Raw genomic sequence first — 19,110 nt, forward strand, 5'->3', positions numbered from 1 at the left:
TGAATTGAGCTGAATGGAATGGAATGCCTGAGTGAGGTGTTTCTCTAGTCTACCAACAAACTGCAAAGCCATGATCAGGGTTTCCTTTGTAAGGTCTTTACTTGTTATTTACTCATTGGGTGACAAATCGGGGGCATGACTTAATGGCTGTAAAAACCTGAAAGTGTTGATTATTAGACCCCACCAGGCATTATTAAACACCACTTGCTGTTTATTAAGTGCTAGTGGTGGTTATTTAACAGCACATGTAATTTGAACTATGTTCATTTGTTGATAATTAGTATTAAACAGAATTGGCACAAAGGGGCCTTCTCTGGTGTTTTTCTGTGCCCACTGGAGAGGAATATGGTTGAATTATACTTGCAGACTCCCTGATGTATTTTTCCATGTATTTTTTCTCAGGTGAAGAAAGTTTGTATAGGTGGCTGGTGAGTAGCAGTGCTCTGGGAAGAGCGTCAATTGCAAAGCCATATGGCCAATGTGGAGGGTGAGAGAGAGAGCCTTATCTTACCTAAACATCTGCTGCAAGTCATGGTACTCAGAAAAATTAATGTGAAGATTGTGCTTTTCCAACCAGGGATACACTAGGATGACAGGTGTGTTAGGAGCTGAGAAGATGTAAAACACCAGATACTCACAGTGGTTGCCTGAAACGACTAGGCAGATAGGCTCCATTTGGTGGGTTATTGTTTCCAGAATGTGACCATGGAGAGCTGAGGCTATAATAGTAGTGACAATACACTGTGGCTGACAATGTTAAACAGGAAAGTGCTGTTTGTGAGGAGCTGCCCACCAATATCCCCAAACTTACTTGCAGGTGAAGTATTTTAGCCACAGAGGACAGGTAGCAATGAAACGTCCCGTTTTGCCACGATAAAAGCACTCTGCTGCCTCAATCTGCCTCTGACGCTCCTCCAGTGTCAGCTTGGCTTTACTGATCTGTATCAATTTGATGGTGTTGTTGCAAGAAGAACACGGTAAGCAGGAACAGGAAGTGGAGGGCTTTTCTATCTTTTTCTTCCCCCAAAATGTATGCTGTGCATTTCTCTATACCAGCTGCATTAACCTTGAGGTGTGTAGTTAAAGATAAAAATAAATAAACACTCTAAATGCTAAAACAACACTACACATATGGAGCTACTGGATCAGAGTCCTGGCACCGGAAATGTCACTACATGATCTTCTGTTTCTTACTTATCCCAAAGGTGAACCACTAAATAATGTTTTGTTAATCAGAATCTGCTATTCTTGCACAGTCATTTGTAGTAGGAACCAAAGCAGGCTTAGTGGCGCTGAATCACTCTCAATCAAAGATTCATAAAGGAAAGTCGAGCACACATGAGCATGTGTACATGGATATTTCGTTACTTTTCAAATTTTGTGAGTACGTATTCTTTCAGTATGAAAGCTGAACAGACCCCTGGGTGTGTATGATCTGCACCAGTTTTATGGTTCTTTCTCAGGTTAAAAATGTAAACTATTTTTGTAATATGAAAAGAAAAAACTGTCATTTATCAGATTAGGTCATTTCTTTCATTCTTTCTGTATGCTCAAGTGCACTTTGTATATAATTTCAGTGATGAGCTGGGGCTGTGGGGCCAGGACAAAAAACCTCAGCAACATCAAGAACAGCAAACATAAGCTCATCATTCAACATATAACTCAAAACATAAGTAAACATTTGCTTGCTTCACACATAAAAACACACAAACAACTTGAAGGTGTTGGATGGGGGTAAGCCCAGCGAGTTTCTATGTCTGGCTCTCAACCAGTGTTTCAGTTCACAGGATGTCATTGTGATACCACAGCAGCAGCAGTCCTTGATTGGGTCCCAGATGAGTCAACAATCACCAGGTATCCGTGAAGAAAGGGAGGGGGGAAAGGCAAGAGTGTCTCGCAGCAGCGATCTCAGGGAGAGTTGTTTCAGTTGTGACCTTGGCCAAGGCCGGTGCCAGGAGCAAGAATGCAGATTAGATTAAGATTGTTGGGTTAGGGCGATTAGTCGTATTTCAATGGACACAACTTACTTTTCTGTCCATTTTTTGTGTCCATTCTGGTCACAAAAACGATCCATACGCCTTTGCAAAGCCACAAGCTTCTCCAAGATGTTTTCCATGTTGCGGTTATGACCACAGTCTGAGCGACAACAGCTCTGCCCACTGCTTCAATCATGTCAGTCAGCTTGGGGCCAGTTGACCAATTCCATGATTTTAATTTTGAGAGCAATGCGGAGAGAGGCACTAAAGTTTGAGACAGGACAGGACAAGAAGTGAAGAAAAGCAGGGAAGATAAGGGAAAGGGAAGATAGAGGAGAGAAGAGAAATGTGACCGCCTTCGTTGAGAGCCGGAAGAATTTTTTTACATCATAACAGTTGTAAAAAAATTGCCAAAGTTACCAACAATAGTCCTTCAAGCAGGAAATAATCCAAACCAGTATTGAAAAATGTTTCAGAAATCTCTGGTTTCATAGAAAAAGGCTCTGTAGAAAATCTCAAGAAGACGCAAGAAAGATACAGTATGTCCATAGCTGCTGCAGCAGACTGCATCCGGACCATTGTCTGCCTCTAGGGCAAATTAAGATTCGTGACTTACTGCATACAAAGAGAGAATCATCCCAAAGTCACCATCATAGTGAACACGAGTGTGCCACACAGCACAGGACACCTCCAAAGGTCCAACGGTTATGCCCAAATGAATCAGAAGCGTTTGGGTTTGAGCATTACAATTGGGACATGTACTGTATCAGGCAGTAGGTTTTAATCTTGTGACAGAATCGCTTATAGTGGATGCAAACACAGAAGAGTTAGATTACTTTGGTGACGAAAGCTTAGAACTTTGTGAATTTTATTTCTGAATAAATAAGCAAATTCATTCTGTGACTTACAGGATATACAGGGGCTATTGACATAATTTGTAAGACTGACTTTGCTAAATGTCTCATGTTTTAATTATATAAAGTCTAGCTTTCTGTCAGAATTGAGGTTCGAGAGAAGGGAGGACCCAGATGCACACTTCCGAAAAATAAACTTGGTTTTATTAACAAAATGTACACAAGGCAGAACAAAGGTCGTGGCTGAGCCGGTTATCAAAAAATACTTACCGTACTTTCCGGACTATTAGCCGCACCTGAATATAAGCCGCAGAAGCTAAATTGCATGATTTGTACATATACAAGCCGCACCTGACTATAAGCCCAGGTTTTTTATGTTTAATTACCATATGGTTCGTGCACAGAGGGGATTGTTGGGAAAGAGGCAACTGTTTGGGGAAGCTCCTATTTATTAACATTTCAACACAAGTTGCATATTTGCATAACGTTTTCAACCATTTAGTGCAATAGTAGCTACAGAAGCTACAGAACATATAAAGCTACAACGACAAATAAAGTGCCTGTAACACGACAGTAAGTCTAAATTGCAGTAACACGGCTGCTTAAAATATACGGTTATCAGCCTACCAGAAAAGTTATTACCGTAATCCTCCTCTTCATCAACATCATCAACAAATAAAGTGCCTGTAACACGACAGTAAACCTAAAATTGCAGTAACACGGCTGCTTAAAATATACGGTTATCAGCCTACCAGAAAAGTTATTACCGTAATCCTCTTCTTCATCTTCATCTTCATCAACATCATCAACAAATAAAGTGCCTGTAACACGACAGTAAACCTAAAATTGCAGTAACACGGCCGCTTAAAATATACGGTTATCAGCCTACCAGAAAAGTTATTACCGTAATCCTCCTCTTCATCTTCATCTTCATCAACATCATCAACAAATAAAGTGCCTGTAACACGACAGTAAACCTAAAATTGCAGTAACACGGCTGCTTAAAATATACGGTTATCAGCCTACCAGAAAAGTTATTACCGTAACCCTCCTCTTCATCTTTGGTGAAGTACACGGCTGTAACCAGAAAAGTCAAGTCATTAATCCTCATCTTCGTCTTCTTCCTCCGTACTAAAACCACAAAATTCCTCATCTTCAGTGTCGGAAACAAATAGGTTCAGGGCTTCGTCAGCCACTCTCCCCTCTCTTTCGATGTCGCTCTCAAAACCAACGAACTCCTCTTCGTCACTGTCGGAATCGAACAGCCTCTGAAAGGCCTCAGGTGTGGCGGCGTCCTCCTCTCCATCACGCAGCAGTCCAGCCTTTCTGAACCCGTTGGTGATTGTGGATTTTTTTACACTCCTCCACGCCATCAGGATCCACTCGCAAACTTGTGCGAAGGTGACTTTTCTCATGCGACCCGTTTTGGTGAACGATTTATCACCCTTCGTCATCCACGCCTCCCACTGAACGCGTAGTGCCACTTTGAACGCACGATTGACACTGATGTCGAGTGGCTGCAGATGCTTCGTTGTGCCCCCAGGAATCAAAGCTGGAACAGAGTTTGTGCTCTTGATGGCTGCTTTAACCGAATCTGTTATATGCGCCCTCATACTGTCCAAAACGAGCAAAGCTTTTTTTTGCCGAAAGTATCCTCCAGGGCGTTTGACGTAGCACTCATTCAGCCACTCCTTCATTACGCTTTCCATCATCCACCCTTTCTTGTTGACTTTAAAGGAGATGCCGTTTGGGATCTTTTCTTTTGGCATTGTAGTCCTCTTAAAAATCACCATTGGCGGAAGCTTCACTCCAGATGCTGTGCAGCCAAGAACACAAGTGAAATTTGTTCGCTCGTGTCCAGTGGTTCTCAACGTGACGGACGATTCACCTTTCTTGTTAACAGTCCTAGTGAGAGGCAGGTCAAATGTTAATGGCACTTCATCCATATTTATGATCTGGTCCGGTCCGATGGAGTATTCCTCTATCTTTCTTTGTGTGAATTCGCCAAAGTTTGTTATTTTTTCCTGGTAGTCGGGAGGGAGTTGCTGGCACACAGTCGTCCGCGCCCTGATGGACAGTCCCTTTCGCTACATAAATCGGAAACACTAGGATGGTCCACCTCTAAAATGTTCAATTTTCATTTCGGTGGTGACTGCTTTGGCCTTCAGTCGGATCTGCACGGTGGAAACACCTCGGCCGTCTGTTCTTTGTGTGTTCACCCAATCTTCGAGAACGTCTTCAAGTTCGGGCCATTTGCTTTTGTGACCTCTGAAAGCTTTTTTTGACTTTTTGCATTGAGACAATTCTTCCTGCTGGCGTCTCCAACGTCTCACCATTGACTCGTTGATTCCAAGGTTACGTGCAGCGGTTCTATTTCCTTCATTTACTGCCAAATTGACTGCCTTTAACTTAAAAGCTGCATCATATGCATTTCTACGTTTGTTTTCCGATTGTGAGGGTGTCTCACAAACTGTCTTGCGCTCGCAATGTCCGTCTTTCTCGCTGTCGTTCTGTCTCGTACCACTCGCGGTAGAAGTCTGCTTCCGGAGGACCTCCGCGTTCCCGTGCGCGCGGCTACTTGTGTGTTGAAGCAAATGTGACGTCAACATGGTGGATGTAAAATCCATAGATTTAGGTATCCCCCTAGTGGCCGTTAGCTGTAAAAATCCATAGATAAGCCGCACTGTTATATAAGCCGCAGGGTCGAAAAATGGGGAAAAAATGGGGAAAAAGTCGCGGCCTATAGTCATGCTAACTATAGAAAAACAAGACTTCGGATAAATAACGAACAAGACTACGAATAACAAGACTAAGAATTTTAACTGTGGCTATGAGGTGAAACGTGACTTCAATCATGGAAAGGGAAGTGAAGTGAGGATTTCGCAAAGACTATGAGTGAACCTGGAAACTAAAGACTGTAGGGAGGTGATTCGTGATGAGGTGCAACTGTGGAACAGAAAACAGGTGACTTGAGTGAAGCTAAGTGACAGGGGAAAAAATATGACAAGAAACCTAGAAACATAAGAACCTGAAAATGTTGAATGAACCCAGACATTTGTTTTTGTCCTGCTGCTGTCGGTGTTTAATCTCTCCCTCTCTGCAATAATCACAATCTTTCCCAGTAAAAGACTGTCTATGGACAACAAATGCAGTATTTATTTATATTAAAAAAAAACAACCTCTGCATCCTTTTTTAACTTTATTTATTAAGAACCTTTCCTACTGAGATGTGTGTGTTCATACTTCAAGAAACTTCAAGAATACTTGAAGAAAAAGAAACACATTTTCATACATATGCAAAATACTCACATATATTCACTCTTAGAAATGAAAATCAAACTTATACAAACAAAAATATGCATGTGTTCTAAGATAAGAAAGATCAACATAAAAAAAAAACTGGCAAGTCAGACAGGAAAGGTAACGGCTCCAGCATGTTCTGGGTCTGCCCCAGGGTCTGCTTCCACCCAAAAGCTCCAAAGGGAGGTAAATGGGAGGCATCTGAATCAGACCCCACTGCTTCTCCTGAATTCAAAGTTCCACAATTGTTTGCAGCTTCCTTTCCAACACCTTGTAAGTATATTTCCCCATGGAAACTGAGTAGTGTGGTCCCCCTCTAATTAGAATACACCCTCCTGTAACCCTTATTAAATATGGGAAATACTACCGATATTTACATATACACTACAAATATTCAAAGTGCTCGACAATATCTCCCATTCGGGTCAGCAGCTGTCTAACCAGACGAAGAACAACCTGGGTAAGCCCTGCTTTTCCTTTCTGACCCATCAAATGCTTTGCAAGGAAATCCTTGAGTCCAACCCGAAGGTCCTCCCATGCCTGAGTTTTTGTCACAGTTTATGTTTTGTTAAATCTTGTTTCAGGTCTTTTCATGTTTTCAGGTTCTTTGTCATGTTTTTAGATTCAGTTCTTGTCATGTTTCTCCCCTGCCATCAGTTTCACTCACGTCACCTGCGTTCATTATCATCAGCTGCACTCATTCAGTAATCACTCCTACCTCAGTATTTTGTTTCCTGGTTCATCCATGTTCATTGTGGAATCCTCATTCTCACTAACCCTTTATGTCACAGTCACTGAAAGCTAAGTCTCGTTTCCTGCCTCATAGTTCATAGTCATAGCCTTGTTTACCCACAGCCTCGTTTTCATAGTCTCGTTTATTTATTTATCCATAGTCTTGCCTTGTTTTTTCTAACACTTAGTATTTTTGATAATCCGACTCAGCCGCGCTTTATGTTTTTTGCCATGCTCCCTGTTTTGTGATTTTGGAATAAACCTTGTTTGAATTTGAAAGACTGCATCTGGGTCCTATCTCATCCACCGCTCTCTGACAGTTTTAGCCTCTGAAACCACTTACATTACTGCTTATCAGGTCTGTCCAGCAGTTTTCCCTGCCAACATATCCAACTCACCACCACGTAGGGAGCAGTTGACAACTCTGTCCCTCTTTTAATATCAAAATTAAGATGTGTTTCTGTTTCTTGCAAGGTAACCACTGACGTCTGGCAGCGGTGCACTGATGGTCATACAGGCACCTCTGTCTCTGCTCCCATTGTCGCTGGAATCATAGCTCTCGCCTTGGAGGCAAAGTGAGTCATATTTCCTACTGTATCATGTATTTTCTTATGCTGTAGGTCTTATATAAGTGATTCCCGTAATATTCCCTAATTCATTTATGAACACTGAAAGCCTTTATCTGCATACAGTACTATTAAATCAATTAATTTATTTTTGTCATACAGACTTAATGCTACTGTAAGTCTTGCTCCCACAGACAGATGAACTGCAACTGTAGTTTATACAGGGTTATTCAATTCTGTGGTCATGTAAGTAAAAAAAAGAAAGTGCATCCTTTTTCAATTGTAAGGTTTTCATATTAGCATATATTTTAAGAAATAATGTGAATCTTTTTCAGGCCTTGAAATCGGGTCATATCAATTTGAGTTTTTTCCCCTTGTCCTGTCCAGCATTATGACAGCAGAATTGTAATCTGAATACCGTTTTATCCCAGACACATTTGCTTTGCCAAGGGAGGCTTTATGAATGTAAGGCTCCCCTTGTTTCCCAAGTACTCCTTATTTATTTATTTTTGTTACAATACTTTACATGTAATAGTGCCGAACCTGACAGGGGGAGAGGGAAAGAGGGAGAGAAGAAAAAGAAATGGGACAGAAATAAAAAGAAACTATCTGAGAAAACAATGAAAAACCAGAAAACCAGTCGCTACACCTGGAGAAACCAAACAGAAGACATCCCACGGCCCTTTGTGGGGAGTCCAGGCAGAGAACCACCAGGAGCACCTGTAAGGAAACAAACAGAGAAGAAAAACAAAACAACTAAAAAAAAAAAAGCACAAGCAGCAACCACACCAGCAGCAAGCACATACAGCACAGCTTTGGATATGGATGGCCCGAAACCAGAGGACAACACAGCTACTGCATAGCAAGCCTGCGAATTAATGTGTGTGTGTGTATGCACATACAATACACATGGCGCAGGTCCCACATGAACAGTGTTCAGTTATAGACATAGAAGGGGTGCGATTTGTGAAAAAAACAGAGAGGGGGGGGGATTTTGAGACACATTTTATTCAGAAAAATTACCACACAACAGTATGAAAACTGATTCTTGTGTAGATAAACCTTACACTTAGGCTACATAACATAGGCGGTAGGCCTATTTTAAACGTGAACTTAACCACTGCATTTGCAGAAATATTTTCATATTATATATATTTTTAATATTTTTAAATTTATCAAATAAAAATACAATTTGATATCAATTCAACAGAAAACATGAAATACCACAATGTGCTGTCAAAAAGTTTTTTTTTTTTAATGGCTAATCTGGTAGACTATAGGTCAGACTATGAAAACAGTATATATTTTGTTGTGGTCCTGTAAAATATGACGATATGCTGCTCTGGATTCTTTAAATTTTAAATTTAAATTAATTATTTTTATCCCCACCGAGGATAAAAATAATTTGGCAGTAGGTAGGACATGTAAACGAGAGGGGGAGGAAATCCCCACCAGCAAATCGTACCCTGGACATAGACATTTATTGTCATTCAGATATACAGTATACAGAATGAAATTTCATGCCTGGCTCCGACAGCATACAGATAATAAAAGTACAGTACAGTAACGGTATAAAGAAAGCAGCAGGCAATGCTTAGAAGTGTTGGGGGAAGAGATGGAGATTTTGTTCGGCACTGGGATGATAGAGACAGTCTTGAAGCAAGCTGGCACTTTGGCTTGGTCTTGCAAGGTGTTAAAAATGTCTGTTAGAACACAAGCCAGCTGGTCAGGACACTCTTTCAGCACCCGTCCGGGAATGTTGTCTGGACCGGGGGCTTTTCGAGTGTTGACTCTCCTCTGAGACCTCCGCACGTCGAGAGAATAAGAGGCAAAGTGCCTTCTCATCCTGACAGGGGACAGTTTTCACAACAGGGGTGTTGTTTAGTGCCTCAAACCTCCCTGAGTACCTCTGCATCCCCAGACTTAAAGGCTAAATTCCTAAACTTTAGCATCTGGCATACTCCTTCAGTCATCCAGGGCTTTTGGTTGGCACGGGGGGTGATGTTTTTGATGGTGCTGACGTCCTCGGTGCATTTATCAATATAAGCTGACACAGACATGGCGTACTCATCTACATCAGTGGTGTTGTTGTTTGATGCAGCTGCCTTAGACATGTAACAGTCTGCATTCAAGACAGTCCTACAGTGCCTCCATGGCCCCCTCAGACCACACTCTTGGCTGCCTCACTGTAGGTTTAGGGGTCTGTAAGCTGGAAGTAGCATAACAGAAGAGTGATCCGAGGAGCCAAGGTGGGGACTGGGGGGCTGCCCTGAATGCCTCCTTGGTGTTTGTATAGCTTTTATCCAGGGTGTTTGCTTCCCGAGTTGCAAAATTCATATGTTGATGGAACTGTGGGAGGACTCCAGCAATGATGAAAATGCCCTCAGCGTGGGCAGGTTGCAGCTCACTGATAAGTTCGGTAGAGAACACTCATAGCCTCCTTGGTGTTATTGCTGGTGTCACATACACAGCGGTATGACTGGGCAGGTCTACAGTTCACAGTCAGAAGCTCAACGTCTGGTGAGCAGAACTTTCAGACATGCGGTTCATGTAGATACACAGTCCACCTCCCCGGGATTTACCACTGTATACAGAGCTCCTGTCGACCCGTAGTATAGCTTGCCCCTTGATGCTAACCGCGTTGTCTGGGATAGATGAGTTCAGCCACGTCTCTGTCAGAATAATAGCACAGCAGTCTCTCAACTCACGCTTTGACATTAATTCCAGATGAATATTGTCCATTTTCCCTCAAGGGAGCCAACATTGGAGAGGAAGATGGATGGAAGCGGCGTTTTATAGGGTCCAGCCGGAAGTTTCGCTGTTAGCCTTCCCCAACAACTGTGCCTCCGTCTCTGATCACACCTCTTTCGTTTGCTCCTCTGTGGGCCCGTGCTGTGGGGCGGCTGTAGCTCAGGAGGAAGAGCAGTCGCCCACCAATCGGAAGGTCGGTGGTTCGACTCTGGCTTCCCCAGGATACATGTCGAAGCGTCCTTGGGCAAGACACTGAACCCCACGTTGCTCCCCCAGTGTATCATTGGGGGTATGAATGTGTGTGAATGCTTAGAAAGCACGTAGTTATATCCTAAGACGTGCTGTATGAATGTGTGTGAGTGGGGTGAATGCGGCATGTAGTGAAGCGCTTTGAGTGGTCAGCTAGACTAGAAAAGCGCTATACAAGTACATTTACCATTTACCATTTACAACGCGAATCTGCTGATCCGTCGGCTCATAGGCTGGGTTTCTGTTGTCTGGTAATTACCGGACTTTGACCGGTAAGATCTGCCAAAATCCGGTATTTTCTAACCCCACTGGTCAAAACGTCCGGTGAATTCTGCGGTTACAGAAGCTTAAACTTCTCAACAGCCTGTGAAGTTCTCATCAGAGATTTCAGTGACATTTTTGGCCGTGTTATAATGAAGTGAGCCAGATGTGTTTTATGTTTGCAAATTGTATCTGAGAATAGGCCTTCAGTTTCTTTATGTTCTTTATGTAGGCTATGAGCGCAGGCTTGTGCCTGTGTGCAATATTCATTTTAGAATTGACGTGGTCAATTGACGGCACTCGTTTAATTTGATACAGCCTATACTTTTCAATAAAAAGTATTGTTAATTGAAATGCTTTGATATAATTATTTTATAACCTGCATATAAATGATCATTTTAAGCTCAATAAATTTAGATAATATTTGAGCAGAATTTCAAACATTTGCGACCACTTCGTCAGAGGTATGTTAGCTCGCTAACTTGTTTTTTTGAGGCTGTGTTTATATAGCCTTAGCTACACAGGGCGACTGGAGACCCCACCCAGAGGTGGTGGAGATGGTTTTGAACCGATATGGCAGAGCAGAGGTGGACGTTTTGCCTCACCCGCACATTGTTCCCTTTGGTACTCATTAATAGGAGGGGACCAGCCCTCTGGGACAGGATGCCATGGCTCATGCTTGGCCACAGACTGCTACTGGTGGCCCCCAGTTGGTCAGGGCGGCCATGGTTTCCAGTGCTGCTGAAACTACTACAGGGGGAATCCAGGGCCCCCTCCTCGGTGGAAGCTTTTCTCCCAGTGGAGCCAGACACAGGGTGAGGTGCAGGAGAACTGCTCAGTGGCCATCATTTTCCGTTTCCTGCAGTCATTATTGGACACAGGCAGATGTGCATCAACCTTAAAGATATATGCGGCGGCCGTTTCGGCAGGACATGCCAGAGTGAACAACCTGACAGTGGGGTCACACTATCTGGTTAGTCAGTTCTTGAGGGGTGCACAGAGGCGTAGGCCATCAAGGATCACTGCGGTACCATCATGGGGCTTGACATTTGTTTTGAGGTTAGTGTGTCGGCCCCCATTTGAACCCATAGGAGAGGCAAAACTCAGGTGGCGGTCTGCAAAGACGGCATTTCTGCTGGCAATCACATCGGCAAAGCGAGTGGGTGAACTCCACGCCCTGTCAGTGAGTCAGATGTGTATGTGTTGGTATCCGGATGGGTCGGGGGTTACCCTCCTACCCAATCCCTCCTTCCTGCCAAAGAGGGTGCCTCCCTCACATGTAAACCAAGCAGTTGTGTTGGCAGCATTCAGTCCACCAAGCTCGTCACAGCAAGCAACAGCTGTCAGAGCAGCTTTGCTCTGTTTGTGCACTCAAGGCGTATGTGGGGGCTACAGCCATTTTTCGTAAATCTGACAAACTGTTTGTTTGCTATGGGGGTTGTAGGAAAGGTCAACTTCTGTCGAAACAGAGGCTTTCCAAGTGGATTGTCAATGTGATTTTACATGCTTATAGGTCGCAGGTCCTACCTGCGGTGCCTCTCTACTTGGAGGGTGTCCACATCATGGGCAGCCTTGAAGGGGGTCTCTCCACAAAATATTTGTACTGCAGCAACCTGGGAATCTTACGGCTGTAGCTCAGGAGGAAGAGCAGTCGCCCACCAATCGGAAGGTCGGTGGTTCGACTCTGGCTTCCCCAGGATACATGTCGAAGCGTCCTTGGGCAAGACACTGAACCCCACGTTGCTCCCCCAGTGTATCATTGGGGGTATGAATGTGTGTGAATGCTTAGAAAGCACGTAGTTATATCCTAAGACGTGCTGTATGAATGTGTGTGAGTGGGGTGAATGCGGCATGTAGTGAAGCGCTTTGAGTGGTCAGCTAGACTAGAAAAGCGCTATACAAGTACAAGTCCATTTACCATTTACCATTTACAACGCGAATCTGCTGATCCGTCGGCTCATAGGCTGGGTTTCTGTTGTCTGGTAATTACCGGACTTTGACCGGTAAGATCTGCCAAAATCCGGTATTTTCTAACCCCACTGGTCAAAACGTCCGGTGAATTCTGCGGTTACAGAAGCTTAAACTTCTCAACAGCCTGTGAAGTTCTCATCAGAGATTTCAGTGACATTTTTGGCCGTGTTATAATGAAGTGAGCCAGATGTGTTTTATGTTTGCAAATTGTATCTGAGAATAGGCCTTCAGTTTCTTTATGTTCTTTATGTAGGCTATGAGCGCAGGCTTGTGCAATATTCATTTTAGAATTGACGTGGTCAATTGACGGCACTCGTTTAATTTGATACAGCCTATACTTTTCAATAAAAAGTATTGTTAATTGAAATGCTTTGATATAATTATTTTATAACCTGCATATAAATGATCATTTTAAGCTCAATAAATTTAGATAATATTTGAGCAGAATTTCAAACATTTGTCTGGAAATTGAAAGCTTATCGGTCACGTGACCAGTGCAAATTTTTTCTAGCAGAAACGCTGCTGCTGGGTATTGCCAGCGTAGCACCCCGAGGCTACGTAAACACTCCCGTGTCGCCGTGTCCACCAAGCCAAAAACATCGGATGATCGTAAATCCAACAGCTGCTAGTGATCATACACTATACTTACATCAGAATCAGAAAAAAATGTATTTATCACCGAGGGGCAATTAGGAGGACAAAGTGTGACGCATACATTTAAGAGCATGTTTAATAAAAGAAAGTAAAAAAAAATGTTTTAGAATTAAATGAATATATACAAAAATTCACAAGATGGGTGGGATGAGCAGCTGTATGGTAATTGCACATGATATAATGATATTGCACATTGCTGTAATATTGCACATCTTAAATTATTGTGACCCATTTGAGTTCAGGAGGAGAATGGAATTGGGAACAAAGGTTGCTCTCCCTCTCTGGGTTTTACAAGCTGGACAGCAGAACCTGCAACCAGATGGCACCCGATCAAATGCTGGGAATAGAGTGTGTGTTGAGTCACTGAGGATACGACTAGCCAGGCCACTTGCCTGCTGCTTGTACACAGTGCTCAGGTGGCGGGCAGGAAGTCCTCTGGTCCATGGTGCAGGCAGGGTCCGGACAGAAGGGACAGGAGAACTGTGTCGTCAGCAAACTTTACCAGATGACAGCTGAGGTGAGATGATCTGTACTCGTCAGTGTACAGATTGAAGAGCAGTGGAGAAAGCACACAGCCTTGTGGTGAGGAGATCGGAGAGATTGTTAATCCGTACTTGTTGGGTTCTGTTGGTGAAAAAGTCCAGGATCCAGAGTATGAGCTGACTGCTTAGGTTAAAGTTCTGGTGGAGTCTCTCTGCTAGGATGTGGGGTTGCAGGGTGTTGAAAGTGGAGGAAGTCTACAAACAGGAGCCTGGCAGAGGTGTTGGAAGCTCCAAGTGTCTATGGATGGAGTTTGATCATGAAGGCTTTGGCATCATCGACACCTTTGTGACTTTGGTATGCAAATTCAAGTGGGTCCAGTTGTGAATTGGTCAGGGTGAGAATGTGTTGCTTTACGAGTCTCTCCATGACCTTCATCACCTGAGAGGAGAGCGCCACAGGGTAGAGGTCGTTCAGGGTGATGGGAGGGCTCCTCTTCAATTCAGTTCAATTCAAATCAGTTTTATTTATATAAGGCCAAATTACAACAGTTGTCATATCAAGGCACTTAAATAATATAGTCCAATTCAAGCCAATTGGAATTCAATTCATTGTAATCATAATCCAATTAAATCCAATTAATTCATTTAAAAATAATCCAATTCATTCATATAGAGCCAATTAAAAAAACAGTATCCTAGCTAAGGAAACCAACAGATTGCACCAAAACTTGTCTTCAGTCCAATCTCCCGTCCTGAGCGTGCCTGTGGCGACTGTGGAAAGGAACGACTCCCTCTGCATCACCCTGAGACAGGATGTTCCTGATTTTAGCAATATTACGAAGGTGAAAGAAGGCGGTCCTAGAAACCAGTTTTATATGTGCGTCTAATGATCAATTCTGGTCAAAAATAACTCCAAGGTTCCTCACTGTTGAACTAGAAGCCAAGTAAATACCATCTAGAGTAACTACATAACTAGACAATTTCTCACTGAAGCGCTCAGGTCCAAAGAGAACAACTTCAGTTTAGTCTGAATTTAGAAGCAGACAGTTCTGAGTCATCCAGGTCTTTATGTCTTTAAGACATGCTTGTAGTCTGACCAACCTATTGGTTTCATCTGGTTTCATAGATAAGTACGGCTGAGTATCATCAGCATAACATTGGAAATTTATGCCATGCTGTCTAATAATGTTACCTAATGGAAGTATGTAAAAATAAAAAGAATTGGTCCAAGCACAGAACCCTGAGGAACTCCATGACTTAATCTAGTGTGTGAGGAAGATTCTTCATTTACAAGAACAAACTGGAATCTATCAGATGAATATGACTTTAACCAGCCGAATGCAGTTCCTTTAATCCCAATAGCATGTTCAAATTTCTGTAACAGAATGCTGTGATCGATCGTATCAAATGCAGCACTGTGATCCAACAGAACAAGCACAGAAACAATTTTATTGATAAAGAATCTCATGAAATCATCAGTGCTGAGAGTTAAAGGAATACATGGCTCAACAGAGCACGACTCTTTGTCACCTGGCAACAGTGTTGAAAAGAAACCTGGAATTATTCTTATTCTCTTCTAGCAATAATGAATAATAAGCAGTTCTAGCTTTACAAAGTGCTTTCTTATACGTTATTAAACTATCTTTCCAGACTAATTGAAACTCTTCTAAATTAGAGGAACGCCACTGTCTCTCCAGCTTTCTTGCAGTCTGCTTTAACGCAAGCAGCTGTGGATTATACCAAGGAGCCAACCTTTTCTGACTGATTACCTTCCTTTTCGGGGCAACATTGTCCAGTGTTGTACGCACTGAAACTATAGTGCTGTCAACAAAAGAGTCAAGTTCTACTGGAGTAAAATGTAGGTAGCCGTCCTCTGTCATATCAGCACATGGCAGAGAAGAAAATGATGATGAAATCAACTCTTTAAAACTGGTTACAGCATTCTCTGATAGACACCTTCTATATGTAGAATTCTTCTCAGAAACCATATAGTCAAGTAATGTAAATTCAAAAGTTATCAAAAAATGGTCAGACAAGACCGAGTTATGAGGGAACACTGCTAACTGTCCACTCTCAATGCCATAAGTCAGCACAAGGTCAAGGGTATGATTAAGGCAGTGATTAGGTCTGTGAACAATTTGAGAAAATCCAATAGAGGCTAATATAGAATTAAAGTTAATATTTAGGCTGTCATTTTCAACATCTACATGAATATTAAAGTCACCCACTACAATGACTTTTTCTTTTTCACTAACTGGGATAAAAACTGAGAATTCAGACAGAAACTCAGAAAAAGGTGATTTCCACTTTGGGTGGGAAAAACTGAGAACCAGAGATTCAAAAGAGCTAAAACTAATCTTGGGTCTAGGACTGATTAGTAACCCTGATCTGAAGATAGCTGCCACTCCTCCTCCTCTGCCTGTGGCTCGAGGAACGTGATTAATTTATGCTAACATGATCCTCCTGCTGCAGCCAGGTTTCTGTAAGACAAAATATATCAATATGATGATCACAAATCAAATCATTCACTAACAGAGACTTCGAAAGGAGAGATCTAATATTCAGCAAACCACATTTAATAGTTTGATGTTTTTGTTCAGTTAAAGTTTTTGCTTTAATTTTTTTTTTGCACAAGAGGATTTGCACCAACGAAGAGAACTGGTAGCCATGCTAAGCTAGAGAACCTGACACACCGCTAAAAAGTGAAAAATAAAGATTAAAGATCTGTAAGAGTGAGCGTTAGAATGTAACAAGTATGCGATAGAGTTAACTATGCAAGATGTGTAAATTATAGGGAGAAATAAGGTGATTATTAATAGTTCAAGAGGAGCAAGAAATGTCACAGTGCACCCACAAGGCAACAGGAAGTGGTGCAATATGTCTTACTGCAAAGCGATGCAAAGCCGCAAAGTCAGCATGTTCCTCTTGGGAATAGGAACGATAGTTTTCAAACCTGGGGGCAATTCCAGTGCGGATGGAGGTCTGAAACAGTTTCTGGAAAACACTCCCTAACTGGTCAGCACAGTGTCTGAGGACCCGGCCACTGATGTTATCAGCATGAGGTGCGCTATTGGCCCTCGACCTTTTGAGGGCCCTCACCACATCCACGGTGAGGAAGGAGATGGGCGGGTCACTGGATTTGAGGTTTGACCTAATGTCAGCTAGCTGGGTAGAGTTCCATTTATTATCTATACATGCTTAATTCGCGGTTACGTCGCGGGGGGGCTAGAGCCTATCCCAGCGGTCATCGAGCGAGAGGCGAGGTAAACCTTGGACAGGTCACCAGTCCATCAGAGGGCCTGGGTGGAGTTGTTTGTCTCAAATCTGGAGAAGAAAGAATTAAGGTCATTAGGGAGAGATGCTGAGGTACTGCCGGGGATGTTTACAGGGTTGCTGTTGGTGGGTAGGTTCACAGCCGCCATTCTCTTAAGGCCCTGCCAAGCTGAGCAGAGGTTTCTCTGAGAAAACATTTCCTCCACTTTGTTCTTGTCATTGAGCTTGGCAATCATAATGGCCCTCTTAACCTCTTTATTGACCTCTTTTTTTCCCATCTCTGTCCCAGAGAGGAAGATCCTTTTCTTTTTTTTTGATGATGGTTTTTAGCTCCTTGGTGATCCAGGGTTTATTGTTAGGGAATAAGGTGACAGTCATGGAGTGTATGATATTTTCCTCACAGAAGTTGATGTATGATGGGACCACCTCAACCTTCTTCGGAACTAAGTAGGTTGCTTTGTATAATGCATAAGTACAATTAAAAGTACAAGATTTAAAATTTATTCATAGAAGTACTATTATGGAGCCAGATTATTTGAAAAACAAAGTAACCCCACTTAGGGCCCACTTTGTGTAATCCTGCCTTAAACCTACATGGACAATAGGCTTGGGGCCAACATGGAACTCACGGACAATCCCACTCACAACCTATATTTTATTTATATTGTCCCCATGTAGGACCCACATAGGACTTAAGGCTGGGACCAAGATGGGTGTTGTCCATTTACCCAACTGTGGCCCACCTAATACCGAGTGTAATCCTGCCTTAAACCCACATGGGCAATAGGCTTGGGGCAAACATGGAACCCGTGGACAATCCCATATGGGTACGAACTGACAATCCCTCAGCTGATCACCTCACCATCCTGCTTGCTCCTGCCTACACCTCAACCAACATTTTTATGTGGGGCCCATGCGAGTACAAAGTGGGCTGAATAATGGGCCCCACATAAAAATGTTGGTTGAGGTGTAGGCAGGAGCAAGCAGGATGGTGAGGTGATCAGCTGAGCTCAAATGGAAAGTGCGACAGCTCTGTAGGCGTCCGGAACAGAACAGTAGCATCTGTTGAGTGTCTTTCCTTAGCGGGTTGAGCATGCAATGTACTGATCAAAGTCTGGAGCCTCATGTACAAAGACTTGCCTGGATTTCCTACTGAAACATGGCCTACGCTCAAACCAAAATGCCCTCCAACGTACAAAAATATCCGGATATATCAATGTGTGCGCACACATGAATCCAAGCACATTTAATTTGTGCATCCCAATCAACGTAGAATTGAGTGCACTTGTATGAATACCCAACTCCTCCCTGTCCACGCCCCTACTTAAATATGCAAATCATATTTAAATGTGTCACAGTTTATATTTTAATATTCTTATTTTCAGGTCATTGGTTATGTTTTCAGGTCGTGTTTTTTTCCCCTGTCACGTTAGGTTCACTCATGTTACCTGTTTTCCGTTTCACAGCTGCACATCATCACCAATCACTTCCCCACAGCATTCAGTTTCCAGGTTCAGTCACAGTCTTTGCAGAATCCTCACTTTCCCTTCCACGCTCACGCTGAAAGTTAAGTCTGGTTATGCCTCATAGTCTTGTTTTTTCACAGTTCCATAGTCGTGTTTTTTCTTGTTTGTTATTTATCATAGTCTTGTTTTGTGTTTTTGATATTCGACCCTGTTGCGTCCTCTGTTCTTACCTTACCTTTGTTATTGGAAAAAACCTTTTTGATTTTTGAGAAGTTGTACATCTGGGTCCTCACTTCCACCATCGTACTTGACAAAATGAGCCTTGTACCTGCGATTCCTCTCTCTGCACGATCAGAAAATAAAGACAAAAGAATGAGTAAGACAGGGAAAAAGAATAACTTAACAGAAAGCGAGAAGGAGATGTGGGAGTGTGGGTGACTCTGATTACCCCCAAGGTAAATACCTATATTTGTGTAACTCACAACAAATGTGTTCATACAGTAACCTAGTGCAGAAGTGCGCCGGGGAAAAGGTGAGGCTAATTAAGACATCTCACACTTTATGCACGGGGTTAT

The 19,110-nt window shown here is 42.7% G+C and overlaps 1 protein-coding gene and 1 pseudogene across 3 annotated transcripts in view; both read left to right on the forward strand.

Annotated features, from left to right (window-relative positions):
• Positions 1 to 19,110, forward strand: part of LOC140302299 (uncharacterized) — a 334,032-nt pseudogene that overhangs the window by 162,420 nt on the left and 152,502 nt on the right.
• The window catches only part of pcsk6 (proprotein convertase subtilisin/kexin type 6), a 171,998-nt gene that overhangs the window by 23,956 nt on the left and 128,932 nt on the right, over positions 1 to 19,110 (forward strand). For all 3 annotated transcript variants that reach the window (XM_072381035.1, XM_072381036.1, XM_072381034.1), the window contains exon 9: positions 7,337 to 7,437. In XM_072381035.1, coding sequence (XP_072237136.1) covers positions 7,337 to 7,437 — 101 coding nt within the window. The remainder of the gene's footprint in view (positions 1 to 7,336; positions 7,438 to 19,110) is intronic.

This window comes from Leuresthes tenuis, unplaced genomic scaffold (genome assembly GCF_036924035.1).
Source record: "Leuresthes tenuis unplaced genomic scaffold, fLeuTen1.0.hap1 SCAF_2, whole genome shotgun sequence".
In the NCBI taxonomy this organism is placed as follows: Eukaryota; Metazoa; Chordata; class Actinopteri; order Atheriniformes; family Atherinopsidae; genus Leuresthes; species Leuresthes tenuis.